The sequence below is a fragment of the Enhydra lutris genome, unplaced genomic scaffold (genome assembly GCF_002288905.1).
Source record: "Enhydra lutris kenyoni isolate GAN:26980312 unplaced genomic scaffold, ASM228890v2 scaffoldscaffold37, whole genome shotgun sequence".
NCBI lineage: Eukaryota > Metazoa > Chordata > Mammalia > Carnivora > Mustelidae > Enhydra > Enhydra lutris.
The window spans coordinates 12,144,389-12,168,716 of record NW_019154121.1 but is presented as its reverse complement, the minus strand read 5'-3'; the positions used below and the strand labels follow the sequence as shown (position 1 = coordinate 12,168,716).

Sequence of the window (24,328 nt, the reverse complement as noted above, 5' to 3'; positions counted from 1 at the left end):
ATAATATTTCAGGAAGCTAGAGTGTTAGGGATACATATAATGTTCTTATTCCTTTCCAAATGTTGGGGTAGAGGGAAAAGGGAGAAGTGAGGGAGTGTCTCTAAGGCCCTGTCATCATTTCAGGTGAGATGATAGTGTTCAGCTCTAGGGCAGCATGCCCCAGAAAACTCCCTCCCCTGCCAGGTAACTTGGCTCTGGAAGAATCACCCCTGGTGTGAATTCACCAGGTCCTGTCCTTTGCATAGTTTCAGCATAGAAAACATAGGCAAATGAGATGAAAGGCAACACTCCAGGTTTTCTGCTGTTGTTTGAGCTTCCTTTAGCCCCTCCCTGGGACGGATTATTTAGTTAAGGCTACAGAACCAGCCCAGATGTTTGCAGAGTAAATATGCTTGACTCTGACTCTAGGAAGCAATGAAGGGGAGGGCAGTGGGAGCTCATAAGAAGGAGGGCATCCACAGCTGATGCCAAAAGTATCTGTAAAAGCAGAGTAGTGATTCTTTCCCCAGCCCTTCTATTCAATTCCAGAGGAAGCACACTGGAAATAACTACTGAGCCGTCTTATTTAGAAATGGTTTACATTGCCGTTGTCTCCTCTCTGATGTCTTTTCTCTTAATATTCATTTTCAACTTATTTCTCCTGGATAAACATCATTGTGTATGTATGTGTGCATATTTGTATAAACAAATATGAGGCTGGAAAAAAAAATTGACAGTCTTAGACATTTTGGCTTCTCCTTTCATGTGTCTCTAGGCTTTTTCTCCTCCCTAATGGAAAGCTCTCTTTACAACACTGAAGGACTTGATTTCCCTCCTGAGTACTTTCACTCTCTTCTATTTTGTTTTATTTAATGCTAAATAAATGGGAAGGAAGAAAAAGTAGGACAGGAAGACCATTTGTTTCCAGTGAATTACATTTATCCATGGAGCTGAGGTGGTCATTCCAAGAGAACTATCCTTAATAGGGCATGCCGTAGTCCCCTGGGCTTCACCTGGATGTATCAGTGTAATAAGCCTTGTCATTACCTTGGCTATATCCAAACAAGTGAGGGAACAAAAGCTAACTATTATTTTGCTGTTGTAGAGAAACTTGGACTATTCCCAGTATAGATACATTGAATTGCTATCTCTGAAGATTTGGACCTGACTCGAGGAATCTTGTCTCATTAACCTAGAGTCCCCTTACCCTCTGTGTCCCACTTTCTCTTTACCCATACTCAATCAGGACAGCCTTGAGCAAATGTAATCAATCACTGGGCTGCTTGGATCGGAGATTTCCAAACATTGACTAAACACTGCCAAGACCAATGCATGACACAATGGAGACCTAACGTTTACCATAAATAGCTCCATGTCATCTCCTAGACAAATGGATTACTCCACCATATCGATTTATAGGTATAAATTAGAATGACCTAGGACAATTGCTATAGTAAAGATTTTGTCTCAGTATAGTTGATAGCCAACTTTGGGAAGTCCAGTCCTAGACAATTGCTTCAAATCAGAAGTCACTCTGGACAGAGCCCCATATTCATTTAATACAGTCATTTCATCTTGTCCAGCCAACTCCAGTGCTGTCTGACTGATTTTCAAGAACAGGAATTATGGCACTTTGTCATATCTGAATGAAAGGAAACCAGAAGGCCCAATAGCGGTCTGTTGAGTTACTCCCACAAAATGATCCACTGAGGCTTATCTTCCAGACAGACTGAGATCCAAAGATGGCTGTATAAAGGGATCACGGGCATAAGTACATCAGATACACTAACGCATAATGCATATATATATGTCTACACAGGTACACATGTTCTCAATGCCTTGTCCCTGGGAGCCATGGATGAAGCTGGCCAACCTCTCTGCCAGGGCTGCTATAAAAGATTGGCCAGACTGTACACTACACAGTTCCAGGCACCATTTTCATAGACTGCAACATGAATTCTGCCCCCCTCCAAAAGTTGTGCAATGTGGTGGTCCTTGAAGAAAGTTAGACATAATTTTGAAAACCAGAAGGAGCCTACTACAGAGAAGCCTACAGAGGAAGCAAATACAATATTTGGGGTGAAAGTTCAACAGGGCTTCACAGGATCTTCTTCTTGCTGGGGAGCTGGATCCCAAGCTCTGGTCTCCGCACACGCACACACACATGTACATGCTGTACTTCCTGAACTTCCCTTTTCCTTTTTCACCCAGGCTGACTTTCAGGAGCTTCCCTTCCACACCTTTGTACCACCGATGGATGGGGAAATGCCACAACAAAGTAGAAGTGGAGAGTTAGTTCATGGTGAGTGATTCCCCAGCTCAAGACTCCTCCGAGATTCTGGAACTGTTTGATGCCAATCTTGACAGTATTTATCTCCAGAGCCCTTTTCTTGAAACGCGGTCCCATGCAATAAAGCACGTTCACTTCATGCAACACAGCTAAGTTGATGCTTATAGTTCTAAATAACCCAGTTGACTGGGCACAGCTCAATTGGGAGTGCCTAGTAGGAAGGGACATGCACAGCGCAGCGACAGGGGGTGTTGGCCACCAGACACAGAGAAAGAAAGGAGCTGCAAAGCTATGGTAGCTAGAGGAGGACTAGCTTTCCTGATTTCAGTTCATGAAGAGCCTCTTGCCTCTACAGCTTACTAGTTTGGCATGGCGTTTGCCCTTGGCTGTAAGATGATGTTATACTGAAAAAAGAATAATACCCAGGTTTGTCTGGGATCAGGGCTGGAATATTCCCTCATTACAGTCCTTCCCTCAGAACCAGTCCTAGGCTTTTACATTTGTTTTACTGATTGGTCAGTACTGAAATGTGAATTTCCTCCAATCTCTTCCACTTTGCAAACTCCAGAAGCATTTGACCAATAAGCTAAACTCCATGGGAGAACCAAGTGTGAGCTAAGGCTTCAGACATGCAAAGCACACGACCCTGGGAAACAGCAGCATCTGGGACAGGAGGCTCCCATCACTTCACATAAGGGTGGCATGGGTTTTGCAAATCAAACACACACAGAAAACCAGTGGTGGCCCCGGTTGGACACACTGCATGGGGTACACAGTGGAGCGAGGACCTAGACCAGGGAGCCACCTGTTCCTCTAGCTTGCGGACATTGAGTTCACACCACCTCAGGCCACTCACAGTTTGCTTACCTGCTCATTGTTGCTCTCCCACCATTCCCCACACTCCCTTTGGGGGTGAAACACTCTATTTCCGACTTGTGCTGGGCCAGTCTCCTGTCTTTGTACCTGGTGAGCATGAACAAGGACAGGAGCAAACAGAAAGATATGATTGTGTGCTTAACTGGCCAGGCTGAGGAAGGCGGTGGCTGCAGAGGGCGTTCCCATGGTAAAGCGGGCTTCTGCTCTTCCCTGCAGTGGCTGACCTGTAACACTCATTAGATGCTTGTGATGGCACGTGGATCATGTCGGGCATGATTTTGTTATGCTTTTAAATCACACATGATCTGCTCTTCTATATGGCCTATTAATCTAGGATTTCATCACATTTTTTTTTAAAGATTTTACTTATTTATTTGAGAAAGAGAGAGCATGAGAGGAGAGAGAGGTCAGAGGGAGAAGCAGACGCCCTGCTGAGCAGGGAGCCCGATGTGGGACTCGATCCCAGGACTCCAGGATCATGACCTGAGCCGAAGGCAGTTGCTTAGCCAACTGAGCCACCCAGGCGCCCCGGATTTCATCACATTTAACTGTCAATGGTAAAAGGAAGGCAATTCCTAACCTCTAAGGAAAAGAATAATATCAATAAATTAGAATTCATTTAGTGTTTACCATGCGCCAGACATGGTGTTAGGATTTTACCTATATTTAATCCTGGCGACAACCCGTGGCAGAGGCTCTGTTATGATTATATCCGTTTTACTGAAGAAAAGAAACCGAAGATTGCAAGGATTAAGTAGATTGATCAAGGATTTTGAACACAGGGAATCCCAGTTTAGAGCTCACAATTTTAGTCATTGTAATGTGCTGCCTTCCTTTGTGTGTGTGTGTGTGTTTCCAAATTGTTCTTTTCATTAACAAAGCTTTGTTGAGCAGCATTATGTCTGAACATTCTGTTAGAGACCGGTGGTAATGCCGAAAGAGAAGAGAGGCTTCTTGGATAAAAGAGGTTCATATACCATTAAGCTGGACAGTCAGTATTGGACTGCCTGCATTGTGGAGGATAGCTCAGACAGCTTTTGTATCAGAACTGTCAATTCACCACACCTAGAAGGTACCAGATGTTTTGTCCAAGATAAGTTATAAGAGTCCCAACGTTAGTCTGCTCCATGGTGAATCAAGACGAGCCTTTATATCTGAATGACCGTTTTCAGAGCCGACACGCTTTCACAGAAATCATCTTTTTTTTAATCCACCAACTTATGCCTGTGGGTAGCTAAAGACAGTGTTGCTTATTTGCCAGATGAGGACCCTGAGACTTAATTTAACTGACTTGACCAAAGTCACAAGCCTCACTAGTAAAGAATAACTGTTAGTAGAGCATGCAAGGCCCAAGACTCTTTTTTTGTTTGTTTTTTAATGATTTTATTTATTTATTTTGGAGAGAGAGAAGATGAGAGAGAGAGAGCATGAGAGGAGAGGGGTCAGTGGGAGAAGCAGACTCCCTGCTGAGCAGGGAGCCCGATTCGGGGCTCTATCCCAGGACTCCAGGATCACGACCTGAGCCGAAGGCAGTCACTCAACCCACTGAGCCACCCAGGTGCCCTAGGCCCAAGACTCTTAAGGTTTCTTTCCTTTTTCCCTTCTAAAACTGGAACCTGAGATGATGCCATTTCCTCATGCCCCTGGTGTTCAATAGGCAGTGATAATAGGGACTTGGTATCAAAGACTTGTTTACCCCTGGAACAATCATTTTTTCCCCTAAGTTTCTTTTTTTGCTGTCCCAAAATGAATATGAAATAAAACAAAGTGCAACAAAAGCAAAATTATTTTTAGTCCTGGATAGAGGTCTTCCTCTTAATTTTCCTTTTTTAAAAAAGATGTTCAAAATATTTAGTATTTGAATAAAAATGGCTCATTAAATTGAGCCAAGTGGATGGACTGGATTACCTTATTCAATAGACTTTAATTGAGCATATGTTTAATTCTAGACAATGCGCTTTGGCCTGGAGATAGAATCCACAGGTCCTGCCTCACAGAGTTCACAGTGTAGGGGAGAAGGAGGGGAGGAAGGTGCGTGTTGTTTATCAGTTTCGGCCAATTATCATGAGAGAGGGTCTTCTGGAGATTTCTAAGAACAGTTTTTTGTTTGTTTTTTACCCTTGGCAAAGAAAACACTGGAAACCGTGGTGTCTTTTTGCTATGGACAATTGTCTGGTGTGGTACTTAACAATGCTACAGCCATGTTATAGGCACGAGAGAAGGAAGGTAAGCCGACATTCTAAAAACTGGTGTCATGAAAGATTAGAAGAATGTAGATCCTAGACAATATCTCTGAGAGATGGAATTAGCCTGTTTCGTCTCAGAACTTCTTTTTATGTGAGTCTTATCACATCAGCCACTTTGAATTAGGTTTTAAATTCTCTGATGCCAAAATCCTCCTAGCGTTTACTTTGCTTTTGTTACTTTTTCTATCACAGCCCAGTCTGCGAATTTCTAAGGTTGTTTACAGCATTAGGTCTGGATATTTATAAGTTCTCTCCATGTGTGTATGTGTGTGTATTTATGAAGATCCTAAAGAAGCAAGTTACTAACAAATGCTTTAGTCTTAACTGATCATTTGTCTTTTAAATATTGTTCCTTTTTATACATACTATTATATATAGAAAAGTATAAGAATCTTCACAGAGTTAGATTTTGTATAGGAAGAAAAAGAGGGAGACTGACTGGGTAAAACAAATGATTATTTTCTCAATAACCCACATTAGGGAACACCTAAACAATAGGCTCTTATACCCATGGTACAAACACCACTGTTAAGTTATTAGAAGCCATGCTAATTGCAGTTCTAATCCATGTAATATGTTGATTTAAAAGACAAATAAATATTTGGTTATTCAGATGACCAAATATAAGTAATTTAGATGACCAAATATATATGAGAATATATATATTTCTTTGATATATGTGGTCTTCTTCCACTGTTCAGGCTCAGAGTTCCCCAAACCCTTGGAATTTCCTAAGTATTGAGGGTCATAAAGATGCCTTTTGTTATGTTAATAAGCCAAGTCCGGAAAGCACTTAAGGATGGAGGCTGGTTACCAGCGGATTAGTTGGAACTTCCAGTCCCACCCCCTTGCCCGCTGGGAGGGGAGGGGAGGTGGCCTGGAGACTGAGTTCAACCACCAGTGTTCGATGATGTAATCAATCATGCCTTTGTAATAAAACCTCCATAAAACCCCACATGGACGGGTTTGGAAAGTTTCTGGATTGGTGCACACGTGGAGATGCCAAGAGGGGGGCTCACCCTGAGAGTGTACAGAAGATCCACACACCTGCCCTATGCGTTTCTTCCATCTGGCTCTTCCTGAGTTATGTCTTACAAGAAACCTGTGATCTTGTAAGTAAAATGTCTCTCTGAGTTCCGTGAGCCTCTCAAGGAAATTACTGAAACCTGAGGAGGGGGATCACGAGAATTTCTGGTTTATATAGCCAGCTGGTCAGAAATTTAAGTAACAGCCTGACTTGGGACTGGCTAAGAAGTCCAAGGAGGGGGTTGTTGGAACCTCCAACCTACAGTGGTTGGTCAGAAGCCCAGGTGATAGCCTGGGCTTGTGACTGGCATCAGAGGGGGTAATGGAAAGGAGGGGCAATCTTGTAGGACTGAACCCTTAACCTGTGGCATCTCCAGGTTGAAAGTGCCAGAACTGATTTGAATTACAGGACACCCAGCTGGTCAAGGGAATTGCTTGTTGGTGTGGGAAGTGCCCACACCCCCAGCACACACTTGCACCAGAACTGGGTCCAGGAAACCAAAGCAACCAGTTACTCTGGGTTTAGTGTTGGATTGTCAGAATGATTAACTAATGGGAACTATCACAAGTCAGAGCACTGATAAGTGCTTCAATAAAGCTTTTGGTTATATGTTTGCAGAATCGGCCTCGGTGTGCATGGATTTCCCAAAGATTTTCCTCAATCACCTTTCCTGTCACTATACTAAGAAAGTATCAAGAAAAATGAAATGACGAATACAAAGCTGTGTCTCTGTGCTCGTCTCTTACGTAGTCCAGTTCTAGAGCCGTGTAAAGGTGGCCCTGGCTCACTGATGATTTTGGAATTCTCTTCCAGATGCCATCATGTCTGAGCTTGGGGCCAGATTTTATTTCCTAGTTTTCCCTTTGCCTTCCTGGCTTTGGACAGAATGTTTTTGCCTTTACTTTTCAGTCACTGTTTCCCTTTCCCTATGTCCCAGTATGGGCCTTCCTAACTATTCCCCTCCATCCCAATATGGACTTTTGTAATGTATATTAAAAAAGTATAAGAATATTCAACTCTGTTCCCATGCTGGCTCCTCAAATACCAGCCTACCCTTGGCTTTTGGACTCCAGACACAGCTCAGATCAGACATCTACCCCTGGGTTACATCCTTCATGATCATCTAAAAACACAGTTTCTAATTTTAAAATGTATGAGGCAGAGTGCAACCCACTGCATTTTATTTTCCAGATTTATAGCCATGTCGCCTTTAAGATTATCCTAATTTTGGATGCTGACAGCGATAAAGTAAGGAGAAAAACTGATATACATGTGAAGAGCATTTCCAATATTGGAGACAACTTTCCCTGTACCATGTGATTCTCTCAACAAACAAAGTAATTATTATCCTCATCCTTTAGGAGAACCTGTGGCTCAGAACACTTTACAGCCTGGCCAAGTCTCCGTAGTGGCCACAGAAACAGGGCTAAAAGCCACATGTTCTACCTCCAAACATCATGCTTTTTTTTTTTTTTTTTTTTTAACACCTCTCTTCTTAATGTCATTTTACTCTGAAAAAATAAAAAAACAAAAAACCAAAAAAAAAAACCAAACCTTTTCTAAATAATCTGATAACCCATTTGAGGGACTGAAAAATGTCATCCATGAAGGGAATAGTGTGCGCTTAATACACCTGGGCTTCTGACTACACCATGGCCAGGGAGAACAGATCACTCTCCGGGCCTCTTGCTAACATGGAAACAGACTGCCATTCCTCTGACTGGAGTTTAGGGACAAGAGAATACACAAAAATCTGAAGGTCCAAGAGGCACTGCTGAGAACACCTGTCGGTCACTGTTAATGTACGGGATATTACACAGTATCAGAAGACACACAGGATGAGGGGGTGGACTTTTTCAACAACTCTAAAGTGTTACAAAGAGAACCAAAGGAAATGTCAAGTCAGTCTTTCAAGTCAGATTGCTAAAGGGAGAATTCTAGGGGAAGACAGAAGGGAAGTCCTTACAGATCTTCACTGTAGAGGGGAAGAGGAAGGCCAAATCTAGTTCATGGTTACAAAGTGATTCCCTGCTTCAGTCTCATCCTTTGCCCCCTGTGTGTTTGTACGCAAGTAAATATATTCAAATGGTTTACTACTTGCTCCCACAGATCTGGTGGCCCCCATTCCCAGAAAAAAATAGTTTTTGTCCAGACTTGCAATGTCAAGCTGATTCACTTGGAGATGTCAGATTAAACACAAAGAAATAAGCATGACTAATAGCCTGAGAAAATAATGCCAGAGATGAACGTAAGTTGGGAAAGTATTTGAGAAGCTGCCAGGGAACATACTGCTCTGTCCTCTATAAAATAAAAAGAAGGTGGAAGTTGATAGGTGGGGAAGCAATGCATATAAGCAATTAAAATATAAAGAATCAGCTATGTTGGCACAGTAACTCTTTTCATAGGAATTTATTCTAAGGCAATAATTCAACAGAAGCTCAAAGGCTTTTGTACAAAGATTTTCCCTTTCAGTGTTATAGAAAAATAGCAGAAACTAAGCAAAACAAGAACAAATCGCTGGAGAATGGTTTAATAAATTATAGCATAGCAATATTATGGAAATGTGTTAAATTTTGTATTGAGTAAAACCTTTCATTTGGCTTCCAGAAAATTCCCCAAGGATGTATTTTAATCCCACTTATGATGAGAACTTGTTTTCAGATATGAATCATGTGACGTCATTGCCTTTTGCCATGCTTTTTTTTTTTAATGCTATTTGTTTCACAACAGAAACCCAGGAAGATACAGATTTTAAAATGAATTCTAAGGTGCTTTACAAGCTTACACAACCTCCTCAATGGGGAAAACTTTTCAGGGAGGAGCACGGCGTTGACTGACCAGAGGGAGGATCTTCAGAAGAGAACAGAATGAGCCTAAAGAATTGTCGTGGCAAAGCATTAATTAAAAGTTGCTGGCTTCTCTCTTAGGACTGAGGGATTTTCAGACAAAATAATTTATTCTTCCTGAAAACCGATGAGTTGTTTTCCAACAGGAATTTTTCCTAACATTTTTTGTGCATAAACAGCTGGAAAAGCTTTGGAACCAGACAAGCTGGTTAATGACAAGAAGAGCCAATATTTACTGAGCACTGGGAATATACCAGACAATATACCGGCAACTGCACTATTTTTTGAACCCTTTTATGTTTTTTTCTGATCTCCTGGCTTAAGCCCCTGCCTCTGCTCTTCTTTGGACTCTTTTCATGCTGGTGGACAGGGAGCCTGTTCCCTTGTCCCCATCCTGTACTGATCTCGGTTACAATCTGCACTTAGTAACTTCATTTTCCCAGCCCAGGGTCCGTTGGAGCCCAAACCTCAATGCTTCTCGGTGGAAGCGGATTTGCTCTGAAAGTGGGTTAGATGCAGGGGACCTCACAACAGTCCCTTGCAAGGCCCTGTTACTATTTTTGTATTCACATTTTGTTATCTTTTTCTTAAATAGAGCCCCTTCCCCAAATTGTATGACTTTAAGTCTCACAAAACTTGAATCTACTGGCGTGCCTGGGTGGCTCAGTCGGTTAAGTATCCGACTCTCTGTTTTGACTCAGGTTGTGATCTCATTTGTTGTGAGATGGAGCCCCCCCATGGAGGGGGGTGTCTATGCTCAGCGGGGAGTCTGCTTGAGATTCTCTCCCTCTGCCCCTCCCTCCCTACCTGCTTGCTGGCTTGTGCTCTTTCTCTCTCTAAAACAAATAAATAAATGAAGAACACCTGGGTGGCTCAGTTGGTTGAGCCTTTGGCTCAGGTCATGATCTCAGGGTCCTGGTATGGAGCCCTTCTCCCTCCGTACCTCCTTCCACTCATGCACTCTCTCAAATAAATAAAATTTTTGAAAAAATTAGAAGTAAAATAAATAAGTAAATCTTAAAAAAAACCCCAAAACCCAAAAAACTAAACTTGAGTCTACTGCTTCCCAGAGTTTGCCTCCCTCCTCTCCCTCAAGGAAACCATAAACCAGTTGCATTGTATTAGTGGACATGCTAATACTCTCCGAGTTATAATTGCCCCACCCCACCAAATGGGCATGTTGGCGATCAGGTGAAGGAGTTTATAGAAAATCCTTAATCTTAACAGGTGTATATTAGTGGTACTTTTATACCTGTCACTTTTTTTTTTTTTTTGCTTCTAATAACATCCATAACCAGACAAGTCTGATTCAAAATATTTTGTCCTGTTTTCTCTACATGCCCTGTAATACTTAGGAAGACATGGGTCCTCCTATGGGACAGGAGGTGATCCCGATTACATCTCGTGGGTAAATGAAGCTTTGATTTTTCTCATCGTCCAGACTTTGTTCGCAGGACCTGGGTGCTCCCACATGCCCTAACTCAAGCTGTGGGAATATAGGCTGGATTTGAGAATGGAACGCAGACAGAAGACGTTCTTTTCTTTATCTTAACCCTTCTCTCCTGTTGGTCTTTGGTAACCTCCTGTTCTCTTCCTTCAGAACACTTATTTCCGATTCTAATTAGGTATCAGTTTGCCTACGAGCTCATTATGTCTCTCACTAAAGTGTAAACTTCACAGGAGCTAGGGCACGCGTGTTCCTTTTGCAAGCACCTAGTACAGGGCCTGGCATAGGGCAGCAACTCAGTGGAGGCTTTTTTGTATGATTGCAGCTGCAGAAATGGTAAAAGCAAGAACAGTGAGGCGGTACTATTTATGCAAACCTAGCTCCATCTCACCTGCCTTTCCCTTTCTGTTGTACACACACAGGGTCATGGTCATTCACCGATCCTGATAGCAACAGACTTGCTCTGTTGGCCACCCTCCTTTCTTCCTCTGTCCTCTTCTTTCACCTTCGTTGTTCCAGTCCCACAGCCGCACACAAAACTTTTCCTTTTCTTTCTTTCTCTGTCTCTTGACTACTGAGGGATAAATTAAAAAGTGTTTCCATGTATGGCCAAAAGTCTTAGTTCCCCTTCCTCGGGTTTAAAAATCACTTGATTTTGACAGGACCAAAAGGAGGTAGGGGTGACGGAGGTTGCGGTGTTCCTGGTCCCTGTGTGCATATGAGGGGCTGAAGAGTGCAGGGAGGTCATGCTTCAGGTGACTGTGACAGCTGTCTGTGAGTGGGGACAACCCCCAGAGAGAGGGGAGCAGTCGTGGCAAGTCTGAGTTTGCTGAGTTGTGCTCTGACTCACGTGAGCTTTACAAAAATCACCTCTACTCTAGTACACTGGACAGAATGTACTAAAATCACAAATCTTGGACCTTTCTACCTCCTTTCTACCTCCTTCAAGGTCTTCGTTTCATTAATAGTATCATTTTAATAAGGGCAATTCTGCTTCTCCTGGTTTTAAGATAATGTCTTATCGTTTATTATAATCACATACAACTACAACAGATGGATATACTAATTTTGCCATTTCTGATCAGATTCCACATTGTTCAATGTCTGTCACAATAAATTGAAAGTGAGATTGCCTTAATTTCATAATGGGAGACACCCGAAGAAACATTTCATAAAAATGATGCTACGAAGTCTTGTCTTAGGTACTTGTGTCTTTAGTACACATTATACACCAGGTACTCAACTAGTAGTTGCATGGTGATCTAGAAGTGTATGAGTTTATCATGGCAGAGTGTGATAAATGAATGTATGCATTTACATAGTGTCATATATACTACATACATACATACACACATATGAACACACACATACATACATACACACAATTGCACACACATCTCTAAATAATCATATACAAACACACGCATAGAGCTAGATATACAGTACGCCTCCAAATTTTCTAAACATGTTGGGTTTTAGTTTGTTTGAGATAGGCAATCAGTCGAGGTAATTAAGTGTACTGGCTTTGGAACTTGTCAACATGAGTTTGATTCCTAGCAATACCACTTACTAGCTGTATGATTTTGAGTAACTTATATAACTTTTCTTATATTTTCTCTTTGAATAATGGGAGCAATGCTACTTAACTCATAGTGTTGATGTTTTGCATGAGGATTTTAGTATTTGATTTCACAAAGACATTATGAGATAGGTACTATTATCATCCTCATTTTACAGATAAAGAGACTGAGCCACAGAATGGTTAAGTAACTTGCTGAAAGTCACACAGTAAGAGGAGGCAAAACCAGACACATATCTGAGCTGTTGAACTCTAAAGCTTGTACTCTAGAACACTAGAACTAAAATTAATAAAGGGATGATGGAAGGGAAAAGGAAACACATTTTAAAAAAATCAAAGAGAAGCCAAAGAATAGGAAGAGGAAAGGGAACAAATGTAAGTTCTAGGCACTGTGTTAGGAGTTTTTATATATTGTCTCAAGCATCCTTACATCCCTGGGGAGGGGTAGTGATGACTTTATTCAAAATGAAACAAGATGGGATCCAGGAGGGAGACAAACCATAAGAGACTCTTAATCTTAGGAAACAAACTGAGGGTTACTGGAGGGGAGGGAGGTGGAAGGGATAGGGTGGTTGGAGGATGGACACTGGGGACAGTATGTGCTATGGTGAGTGCTGTGAATTGTGTAAGACTGATGAATCACAGACTTGTACCCCTGAAACAAATAATACATCATATGTTAATTAAAAAAAAGAGAACCAGTGTTCACATGGCTGATGAGTATTGATGTTGGAATTCCGTAGGTCCTGCTTATAAATAATATCCTCAGACACATATTGTGTGTCTTCTAGATGCTTAGCATAGTGCTTGGTTCTGTAGCTGACAGTAAGAAAACACATTTCACAGCCTCTGACCTCAAAGAGCTTATAATCTAATGGGGATGACAAACATTGACACTGTAAACAGAGAGCCCTAAATCCAGGGTGAAGATAACAACACCACATGTGGACAAGACTGACTGAACATAGAACTAAAATGGTGAATTTCGTGATGGGTTCTAATTTAACCTGGGCTGGGAGGCACATTGTGCAGTTGTGGGCTGTTGTGTGCATAAGTAAAAAGACATGATGTTATTTTTTTTTCCTTTTTATTTATTTATTTATTTTTTAAATTTGAGATAGTGTATGCATGCACGTAAGCGAGCTGGGGGAGGGACAGAGGGAGAGAGATCATCTCCAGCAGACTTCCCAGTGAGGGCAGAGTCCTATCTCAGGACACTTGAGGTCACGACCTGAGCCAAAATCAAGAGTCAGATTCTTAAGCAACTGATTCCTATTTCATGATATTTTTTTCATTTCCTTTCTTCTCACACAGGACCTATCAGAATGGAGGGCTTAAGCTCTCTCCATCCCTAGAAAGAGGGTGAATTGAAGGGGAGGAAGGGAAAAACCAATGGGGGCAAGACCATTGTTCTGCCTGTTAGCTCCATGTCAGAGCCACATCTGTATCCTGTGCCCATGATGGTGTCTAGAACCTGGCAGGGTTTAATGAAAGAAATGTGCTGGTGGAAAGAACAGATGAGAAAAAAAAAAAAAAAAAGATGATTTCAGGGAAGATGTAGAGAAACCAGGACCCATGGTACCGTGTTGTCCTTCGAGGCCTTTGCTGTCTGCTCTTAGATAACTATGTCCTTTTCTGTGCCCCCGACAAAGACTTGAAGCACCTATACAGCTCTCTACTGACATTATCTGTTCACATCTCTGGCTCCCCTTTGAGGAGAGGCATTGTACAGGGAAAGGACAGTATTATATTCATCTTGATTACCTCCAGTACCTAAAATACCATCTAGCTCACAGCAGACAACGTGATGAATCATAGGCTCTCAGCAAACGCTACCTGTGTATTACTACAGTCGGGATGATAAACATGCACTGAGCAGAGAACCTTGCTTTCCTGTGACTGACTTCCGCCCAACTCGTTCCAGCCAACTTGTTTTTGCTGTCTGGTATACAATTTAGAGCCTCCTACCTCTACTGACTTCAATTCATTAAGTTTATTTGGATCCCATTCTCCATAAAAGCGTGCATTGCCCCCTTGTGTCTCCTCTAGTGAAACACCCCATGACCCCTTTTCGGTATTTCTCCCCCTTCCTGTGGGGCTCTGCTGCCCTCTAGGGGGCCTTGTTCATCTCACACTTCTCGGGACCCAGTTCAATCTGCATTTGGCAGCACAGTCCTTGGGTGGGATGGCCATGCTCTGGGCGGGGCTGCCAGCTCCCAGGGCTCCCGTGCCTGCTCTTCTCATCCCCATCTTGTAAGTGTGTGGCTCTATAGTGTAATCAGTTTAGGTGTATGGTACTTGAGCTTCGGCAAGCAAGGAGGATGTCAAGAAGAGAAACTCATCACAAGTGGAGGTTTGGAGAGCGCTGCCATGGGGTCTCCATTCGGTTGGTACCAACAGGGTCCTCAGTTACGGGTATCCCACTTGTGTCACAGTAGTTTACATACTGCATCAACATGTATTCTATGGAATCCAGTAGCCGACTAATGGAAGTGTTCGACCTGATGAATGAACAATGATTTCTGTCTTTGTCTCGGCCTCTGGGGACAAAGAACTTCCTCAAAGCATCTGGGGACTCCATTGCTTTTTGTCAAAGCCCAAAGTAACATCTGGTTGCCACATCCAGTTAGGATGACCCTTACTTCTACCTAGTTTGACTTTGCTGGAGCTGCTGACCACTTCTTCGTTTATGAATCACTCTTTTTCCTTTTGTGTCACCACTTGGATCTGGGGGTCTGGGGTATTTGGTCTATTCTTCCGGAATTCTTTGGTCTGCAGACTCCCTTTCCTTATCTAATTTCTGGTTTTGCCCTTGGTTCTCCCACATTGTACTTCAAACACTAAACTCTCCTGATTTTCAGGCCAGTTTTTCCAGCAGCTTCTTGGACTTGTTCACTTAGTTGTGCTCTTGGGAATCTTGAATTTAATAATTCCAAAACTAAACTCGTGTTTTCTTCAAACGTTCTCTCCTTTAATTTGGGATCATCTCTGGTTCCAAATTTCTTTTAGTTCATCTTTTTTTTTTTTAAGATTTTACTTATTCATGAGAGGTCAAGAGAGAGAAGAGAGTGAGGCAGAGGCAGAGGGAGAAGCAGACTCGCTGCTGAGCAGGAACCCGACACGGGGCTCAGTCTCAGAACCCTGGGATCATGACCCAACCCAAAGGCAGATACTCAAGCGACTGAGCCATCCTGATGCCCTCATTTCATCCTCTTATCATCACATGTGGATGGCTCCCCCCAGGCCTTTTATTTTAATTTCCAGCCTGGACTTCTCTAAGCTGATAAGACATAGTATTAATGTGTCCAAAACTGAATACTTGATTTTAACCTTCAAAACTCTCTTCCCCAAGTCTGAATTACAACACTCCCAATCATCCCATTTACACAGATCAAAAACCTGGAGCTCATGTTTAATTTTTCTCTTTCCTTTATATACAATTTAATGATTAAGTCGTCTATCGTTACACTTTCTACTTGATACCGTCACAGTCTCTCAGCTAGCCTGTCTCAGTGAATGTCTGATTTCTTTCTTTCCTTCTCTTCTTCCCACTCTACATTCTATTCTGTCTCTAGAAACCAGAAGGGTCTGTTTAACATATTAGTCTCATCATAACTTCTTGAAACTTCCAAAGTTCTCCATCACATTCAGGACAAAAAAACAACATCTGTACTTCACCTAGTCTGATTCTCAAGTGCCAGTTCACAATTTCTCTTACTGTTCACCCCACTTCTTATTTTACTCCAACCACAATGGACACATGACAATCTTGTTCCTGCCTCAAGATCTTTTTACCTGCCGTACCCTCTGCCTGGAACACTTAGCTTTCACCTCCCAGACCTTTATGTATCTTATTTTCTCACTTCATTGTGCTCTCTGTTCAATTGATTGAGAGAGGCTCTTCATGACACTGTATCTAAAAATATCTAAAATAACTTGCCAAAGCTCACTGTAGTCTCTCACCTTTTCTCACTTTTCTTTAAAGAAATTATACCTACCTGGAATTATAGGATGTATTTTTTTTTAGCATCTGGAACTATGCTATGTATTTATTTACTTTTTGTTATCATTCTCTCCAAATATAATTGAAATTCTGTGAGGATTGAAATTTTGTTTTGTTTCACATTTATCCTCAAAGCTTAGAGCAGTTCCTGGTACATAGTACATTCTCAATTAATTGCCAGATGTACTCAATTAATAATTTCAGGGTATTGAAATATAATCTGAGTCCTCATATAACTCATATAACTTGGACTTGATCTTCAATGGGGTGATGTATATAAGATGTATTATGTATTAGTTTGAAAATATTTAAAAAATAGCTTATAATATCTCAAAAGCATCTAATATCTGATTAAATATGTTTAAGTTGAGGACAAGGACAAATTAAGTATGGCTACCATTTTGAGACTGGAAAGTGGCATTTGTTACATTTAACAGAAAGACAGAAATAGTGAAACTATTACAGAAGAATTTATTTTATATAAAAGAGTGAGTTTTGGACATGCTGAGGTTGAGATGATGCTAGTTATGAAGATGGTACTATCCAGTTGCCATGTGAAGACTAACAACTAGAGCTTAAGGAAGAATACTTGAGAATTGAAAGTGCAATGATGGTTGGGTTTTCCAAAGAAAAGAACACAAGGAGAAAGGAGCCAAGGACCATGGACTGATCTTAGAGAGACAACTAAGGACAGGAATTGGCCCCACATAGCCCTAAACTCGGTACCTTTGTGCCTGCTGTTACCTCTTACTGGAATGTCTTCCCCTAATGAGCAACTCAAACATGTCTACTTAGCTTTCTTTTCAGTGCTACCTCCTCTGTGTATTTTTTTAGTAGATCATTGAGAGTTGAAATTGATAACTGATCCCCCCTTTTGAGACCAACAGGAATTTTTTTTTTCAGCTCAAGAGTAATGGAGAATATAATAAGGCAGAGTACAAAGAGCATGAGGAGTAGCCTGGTAGTCATGGGTTTCATGGGTTTCAGTCAGCTCAATCATAAGCTAAGTGTACGATCTTGGAAAAATGATTTCATCTCTCTGAGTCTTCATTTCTACAGCTATAAAAATTAGTGTATCTTTACTTTTCAAGGCTGTTGTACAAATTGAATGGCGTGTAATAGTTCAGAGCACACTGAAGGAGCTCAAAAAACATTCATTTTCTTCGTGTGTGTGTATGTGTTGGGGGTAATTGGGAGGAGTGCTAGAGTAATCAGTGGCCAAATGACTCAAAAAAGGTGGAAAACTATTTTAGCCAAGAAGCTAGAGAAAAGGATATTCTTATCTTCCCACTGTTTATTTCTTTCTCAATAATTCCATCTTTACCAAGGGAATGGAGTTTGAGAAAAGAGGAAGAATCATTAACTCACAGAATTATGCCGAAGGTGTACTTTCTTTTGGTATGAAGTGTTACGTTCTGAAAGAGATATGACTTGTATACCCCAGATATGGTGTAGCTAGCTCACTTACAAGCAAGGCTACTACAAATGAAAAGAACATTTCTAGAAACAAAATTTTTAAAAAATGCTTAATTTGCCCTACCACCCAATTTATATCAATTAATTGAAAATATTTTTATCAGATTCAAGTAGTAACAAATGAAATCACTAATGTCACTTGCAAACTAAAATTCACTGTAATCACAGCATTCAAGAATATCAATTCATTATACAAAGGGAATGTTTTAGATGCAATTCATCAAAATCATCCAGACATAGTCTTTTATAGTTCCACAAATATACTTTAATTATTGCAGAGCCAAACCATTTAATTAATCATTTCAAAGCATTTCTCTTCCCCCAAATTAAATACCTGAATCATATCATTCGTACAACCCATCAGATCTAAATCTTCTTAATTTACCTCTACCTACCTGATGAGATATATTTAATTTCTGTCAAATAAAACAGAAATATATTTAATCTCTGTTAAATATAGTAAATAAATTTAAATGGTATATTATCAGGCAGTGGTAGAACAGGACTTGACAAATTGACTTATTCTGTTGGAAGATAAACTACTATTGATTGCTGATTCACCATTAGGTGAGGAACCAGATCTTCACGAGAGGCTAGAAAAGTGAATCTTTGCTGGTCACTCACATATTTATCAGAGAATTTTTTTTTTTTTTTTTTTTTTTTTTTTTTTAGTTTGGGAGAAAGAGAGAGAACACAGAGGGAGAGGGAGAAGCAGACTCCCTGCTGATCAGAAAGTCTGAAGCAGGGCTGGATCCCAGGACCCTGGGATCACGACCTGAGACAAAGGCAGATGCTTAACTGACTGAGCCACCCAGGCACCCTTAGAGAACCTTTCATTTATTTCTATTTTTTTTTTCAAGATTTATTTATTTATTTATTTGACATAGAGAGAGAGAGAAAGAGAGAGAGAGAGAGAGAGAACATGTGGGAGTGGGAGAGGGAGAAGCAGGCTTCGCACTGAGCAGGGAGCCAGACATGGGGCTCGATCCCAGGACCCTGGGATCATGACCTGAGTCGAAGGCAAATAAATGCTTAACAACTGAGCCACCCAGGCACCCCCCTAGAGAACCTTTTAAAACAGTCACTGTGTTAGTTGCTGATGATGAAGACCTAGAAAGCAATGCATACAGGAAACTTACAGTCTAGCAGTGAGAAAAGCAAATAAATAAAACACAATTTCAGGGGTTCTATATGAAGGGACCCAGCAAGTCCAATGGAAATGCAATTTATAAAAGAGGTATAATATTTGGGTTAGGGATTGGAGGGTAAGAAGGTATTTTTTAGGTAGAAGGAAGATAATCACAGGTATTAGTAGAGGCAAAAAGAATAGAATATACACAGGCAGGAGCATACCAAACAAAGAAATAGCTGAAGCCTTTCAGCACTGGTGGAGGGGACATCAGGAGTGGGCAGGATATGTAGTATGTGGTTGGAGGAGTGCTGGTGGAGGGGACCTTTGGGGATTGGTGGAATAGACTGGTGGCTGGCCCTCAGGTTGAGAAGGTCAAGTCTTGAAGGGCCAGGTCTTTAAGGGCTTAGTGAGCTATGTAAAAGAGTTTTAGGTTTTTATATTTTATGGCTTATAGACCTACTATTTGAAGGTTGGGTAATGTGATCCAATTTGTGGTTTGGGAAGACGGCTCTGGCAGTTGTTGGGACAGGTTGGCGTATCAATAATAGAGATTTAGGACCTTATGTTAGTAGTTCAGACAATAGGTTATGGAATTCGGATCCACGGCAGTATCAGTGAGAACGCAAGAGATAAGGTAATGTCAGTAGAGAATGTGATTGATTGGATGTGAAGCATCAAGGAAAGTAAAGAGTCAAGATTGACACAGGTTTGGGCAGCGAGGTTGAGGTGTAACTTTTATCCAGAAAGGAAATGTAAAAATAAGAAGAGCCTGCAATGAGAATGTTTAGATAAGGGATAATGAGGTTATTATTTAATTTCCTGGTCAAAATAATATTTTCCTCTCATGTCCTGTCTTATACATTATAATTATCCAGGATGTCAAAAACACTGAATTCTAAAAATGGACTTAAATATTTGCATGCAATAAGTGCTTGAGAAATATCTGGTGAATTTCAACCGTACCTGACCACTTTTATTTTTATTTTACAGATTTTATTTATTTTAGACAGAGAGCATGAGCAGGGGTGGGGGAAGGTAGGGGATGAGGGAGAGAGAGAATCTCAAGCAGACTCTGTGCGCAGAGCCCCACACAGGGCTCGGTCTCGGGACTCTGAGATGGTGACCTGAGCCAAAATCAAGAGTCAAACGCTTAACTGACTGAACCACCCAGGTGCTCCAACCTGAGGACTTTTTAAAAAGATATCTTCCACCATCGCACATAGTTTTAAATGACTAAATTTAGAAACAGTCTTTATTTGAAGAAAGGAAATAAAAATAAAAACATTAAAAAATTGTAACTGGTAAAAATGTAACCGTGTTCTTAGTCTGCTGCTTCTTTTAAGAAATATATCCTATTCCTTGCATTAATTTAGTTCAAGTAAGTGCTGTCTGCATTATGTGGCTATTTCAGCCAAAAAAAACCCTAAAATGCTTTTTTGTGCATACTTGTTTTGATGACCAAACCAGGTTGACTTAGGACCTTAACTAGATCCTAACTCAGCAAAGTACTCTAGACAGTGGCTTTAAGTTTCACAGTAAGAGAAAACACTAAGGGAGAGGGTTAACAAAAGAAAATGGGGCAATGGTTATCATTTCATTTGTCAAAGGGGTTTAAACGGGAAGGTATCCAACCTAAATCAAAATACAGGGAAGATGACACTTTACAAATCACTTTTTTCAATCCTGACCTTTCATTGATGCCTACAAGCTCGTCACTACCCTTTCAAATATAGTATTAGCGTTTATAATTTCTGGTAGTTAAGGTCTAAAGCCAACTCTGGGATTAGAATTGAAGGTCCAACTCTTTCTAGATATCTATCCTTAAGCAATTTGCTTTCCTTCCCTGTGCCTCAATTCTCTGGTTTATAAAGTGAGGCTACTAATGTTACCTGCCTCATGGGGTTGTCTTAGGATTTGACGAAAGTTTTTGAGGCACTGATAATAGCACCTGCCACATTATAAATGTTGGTTAGATTTTAGCATCAGCTTCATCATTCTGGTCATCCCACATCCACTTCCTACACTCCACCTTCTCTTCTCTGGTTTCCACCTGTTTACACTTTGGGCTGGAGGGCTGAAAAGCTTGATTTTAAATCTAGCAGTGGTGACTGCCTGATCCCATACTTGGCGTCCTTTCTCATCTGTGTCCTACTGCCAGTCCGTAGCCTTGTCTTACTTGCACTGCGTGCTCCACGACAAAATGCTGCAGACTCTGACTCATTAGGTTTTACGGAAGTAAAAGGCTATCTGCTCCTTCATCATGCTTTGGTGCGCTCTGGAAATGGGATGACTCAGGGCAGATTGGCTTCTCAGTCAGGAGGTCAAGCTTTTGAGAAAGCCTTACATTTACCTCTAAAGTTCTTAACTGCAACAGTGGTGTTCAAACCCTGGTTGAGCCACTCACCACTTTGGGCAAGTGTCTTCATCTTTCTAAACTTTGGTGTCTTCATTGGTATAATGGGCATGAGAAGTCTTCCAAGCAGGATCATGTAAGAAATGTAGTGGTCTAACAGAACAAAAGACAACTTACTGAATGGGAGATGTTGTTTGTAAAGGACATATCCAATAAGGGGTTAGTAATCAAAATATATAAAGAATTTATACAACTCAACATCAAAAAACCTCAAATAATCCAATTAAAAATCGCCAGAAGCTATGAACAGACATTTCCCCAAAAATGACATCCAGATGGCCAACAAACACATGAAAAGATGCTCAACCTCACTCATCATCAGGGAAATGCAAATCAAAACCACAATGAGATACCACCTCACACCTGTCAGAATGGCTATAATCCATTGATTATAGCCATTGATTATACTTTCCCCAAGAAAGTACAAGTATTGGGCAGATGTGGAGAAAAAGGAACCCTCACACGCTGTTGGTGGGAATGCAAACTGGTGCAGCCACTGTGGAAAACAGTATGGAGGTTCCTCAAACATTAAAAATAGAACTACCCTATAATCCAGTAATTCTACTACTGAGTATTTACCCAAAGAATACAAAAACACTAGATCAAAAATGTATATGCACCCCAATATTTATTGCAGCATTATTACAATAGCCAAGATAAGGAAGCAGCCCATCTATCCATGGATAGATGAATGGATAAGGAAGAGGTGAGATACACACACATACACACACAGACACACACACACACACACACACACACATACACACACACACACACACACACACACACACACACAATGGTATATTACTCAGCCATTAAGAAAGAATGAAATCTTGCCATTTGCAACAACATGGATAGATCTAGAAGGCATAATGCTAAGTGAAATAAGTCAGAGAAAGACAAATATATGATTTCACTCACATGTGCAATTTAAGAAACAACACAAGTGAACATAGAAAAAAAAAGAGAGACAAATGAGCAAACAAAAAAACCCAAACTCTGAACAACAGAGAACAAACTGGTGGTCACCAAATGGAGGAGGGTGGGGGGATGGGTGAACTAGGTAAAGGGGATTAATTTAGGATGAGCGCTGGGTAATGTATGGAAGTGTTGAATCACTATATTGTACATCAGAAACTAACAGCCCTGTATGTTAATTATACTGGAGTTAAAAAAAGAAAAAGAAATGAATTGGATTAAATACATAGTATGCATGGGCACTTGTATCCCCAATAAATTAAAGATCTTGATAGAAGTTGTTTTGATTCCTGAAGAATAAACTCTGGAATCCTAATCAATTGAATTCCAAAAGGCAATTTCTGGTGGCAGAGTGTGTGGCAGGAAAATATTTAAGCAAGGCTCCTCTACAGCATATAACAATATGTATGTTTTTAAAATCTAGCATCGCTATTCTAGGAAGTGATGCTGATTTTTCCCCCCAGTTTTTTTATGTCACACCATTTTTATAGGTATGGAAATGTGTTATCAATGATGATGAAAAAACCACAACAGTACATCTGGGAATCAGCACATCTACTGTTTGCACTGCTTTCTACAAAAGTTTGCCTCCAGCTGCTCACATCAAGCTGTCCGTGTAAGCCCACAGTGGTGGTCTGCATTGTTACCGCACAAGCTCTCTGAAACCCTAGCTCCCCTGGTGCTGCCCAGAGAACCCCACCTGCCACCTAGTGGCCAGGAGAGGGACTGGTCCACTGCTGCCTGGGGCGGGCATGGAGGGTTATGGGCGCAAGGAAAAGAAGAGAGAAGAAGAGGCGCAAGGAAAAGAAGAGAGAAGAAGACAGTCCGTAAACAGTTGATGCCCGGTTCTTCACTAGCACCACTGAGGATGGTTAGAAATGCCCCGGAGTTAAAGGTTGTCTGCTCCTTTCAGCTCACGACTTGCTCTCTGTCTGGCACTGTTCTCCCTGGAGATGCAGTTGCAAAGCAGTGTCTGCACAGTGAATACAATTAAATGAAAGCCTCTGGAAATGTCCAAGGGGAAATTAGATAACATGTGCTTTGATGCAGGGATTTGGAGTTTGAAGGTGAAAAAGACAGGCAAGACATCAGAAGTCTGCATCTGCTTAGCCCCAGTTCAGCCCATTAGCATTCTGCTAATGTGTCTTTGTAAGTTCTTCACTGAAGTCAGTTTGCTGTTTCTCTCAAATATCATCAGACGTTTCAAACATCTTTTAGATTAAAAGAAGTCCTAAAGTTAGTCTTCTGTGATGAGTGGATGCTGAGATCAATTTTTTCTTACATTTTTATTAACCAACAAAAGGGAAAAAGTGCTTGCTGGTCCATTTGGGCTGGAACATTTGGTTCCAAATATGCTGTCCTGGCAGCCATTAGAGCAGTAGAGATGTCTACTTTTGCCCTGGTCCATTCTTTAGCGGGCTGCACTCTTGGCTGTACCCCATGGCCAGACAGTCCCTGGGAGAAGCATCCTGAACTCAAATTCCCTCTTATTTCCTTCAGATGTTCCTTCGGAGACTTTTCCCCCTCACTGTAATAATGTGTCTGCCTGAGTCAGAACACACTCTTGGGAGTGCCTGACTCCCACCAACAGGTCAGGTGTTCCCTGCTGTCTTCAGTTTCTGACCAAGACACTGGTGGGAGCTAGAGTGAAATGAACAGGCATATCATAGAAGTAGTTGAGATGGATGATGGAGGACAGTGGGAACCTTCTATCCTTTGAGGAGCATAAGTAGGAGGGATCAGTAGGGCTTGATTTCCTTTTTACCTCCTGTATCCCCACAATAGCAATTTACTGAGCTCCTACCCAGAGCCATCCTAGGGATAAATAAGAAAATGTTCTTGCCCTCAGGGACTTCTGGTAGAATGTGTGTGTGTGTGTGTGTGTGTGTGTGTGTGTGTGTGTGTGTGTGAGTGATATGACCACAGTAAACCCTCATAGAATGAGGTTTATGAGGATTTACTGTGGTCATATATCATACACACACACACACACACACACACACACACACACACACACACACACACACACAGAGTAA

The 24,328-nt window shown here is 41.2% G+C and overlaps 1 protein-coding gene across 1 annotated transcript in view; it reads right to left on the bottom strand.

Annotated features, from left to right (window-relative positions):
- Nucleotides 1-24,328, bottom strand: part of LOC111154498 (glutamate metabotropic receptor 5) — a 524,532-nt gene that overhangs the window by 15,258 nt on the left and 484,946 nt on the right. Inside the window, exon 9 of the mRNA XM_022514124.1 lies at nt 3,137-3,232. Within this exon, the coding sequence (XP_022369832.1) occupies nt 3,137-3,232 (96 nt within the window). The remainder of the gene's footprint in view (nt 1-3,136; nt 3,233-24,328) is intronic.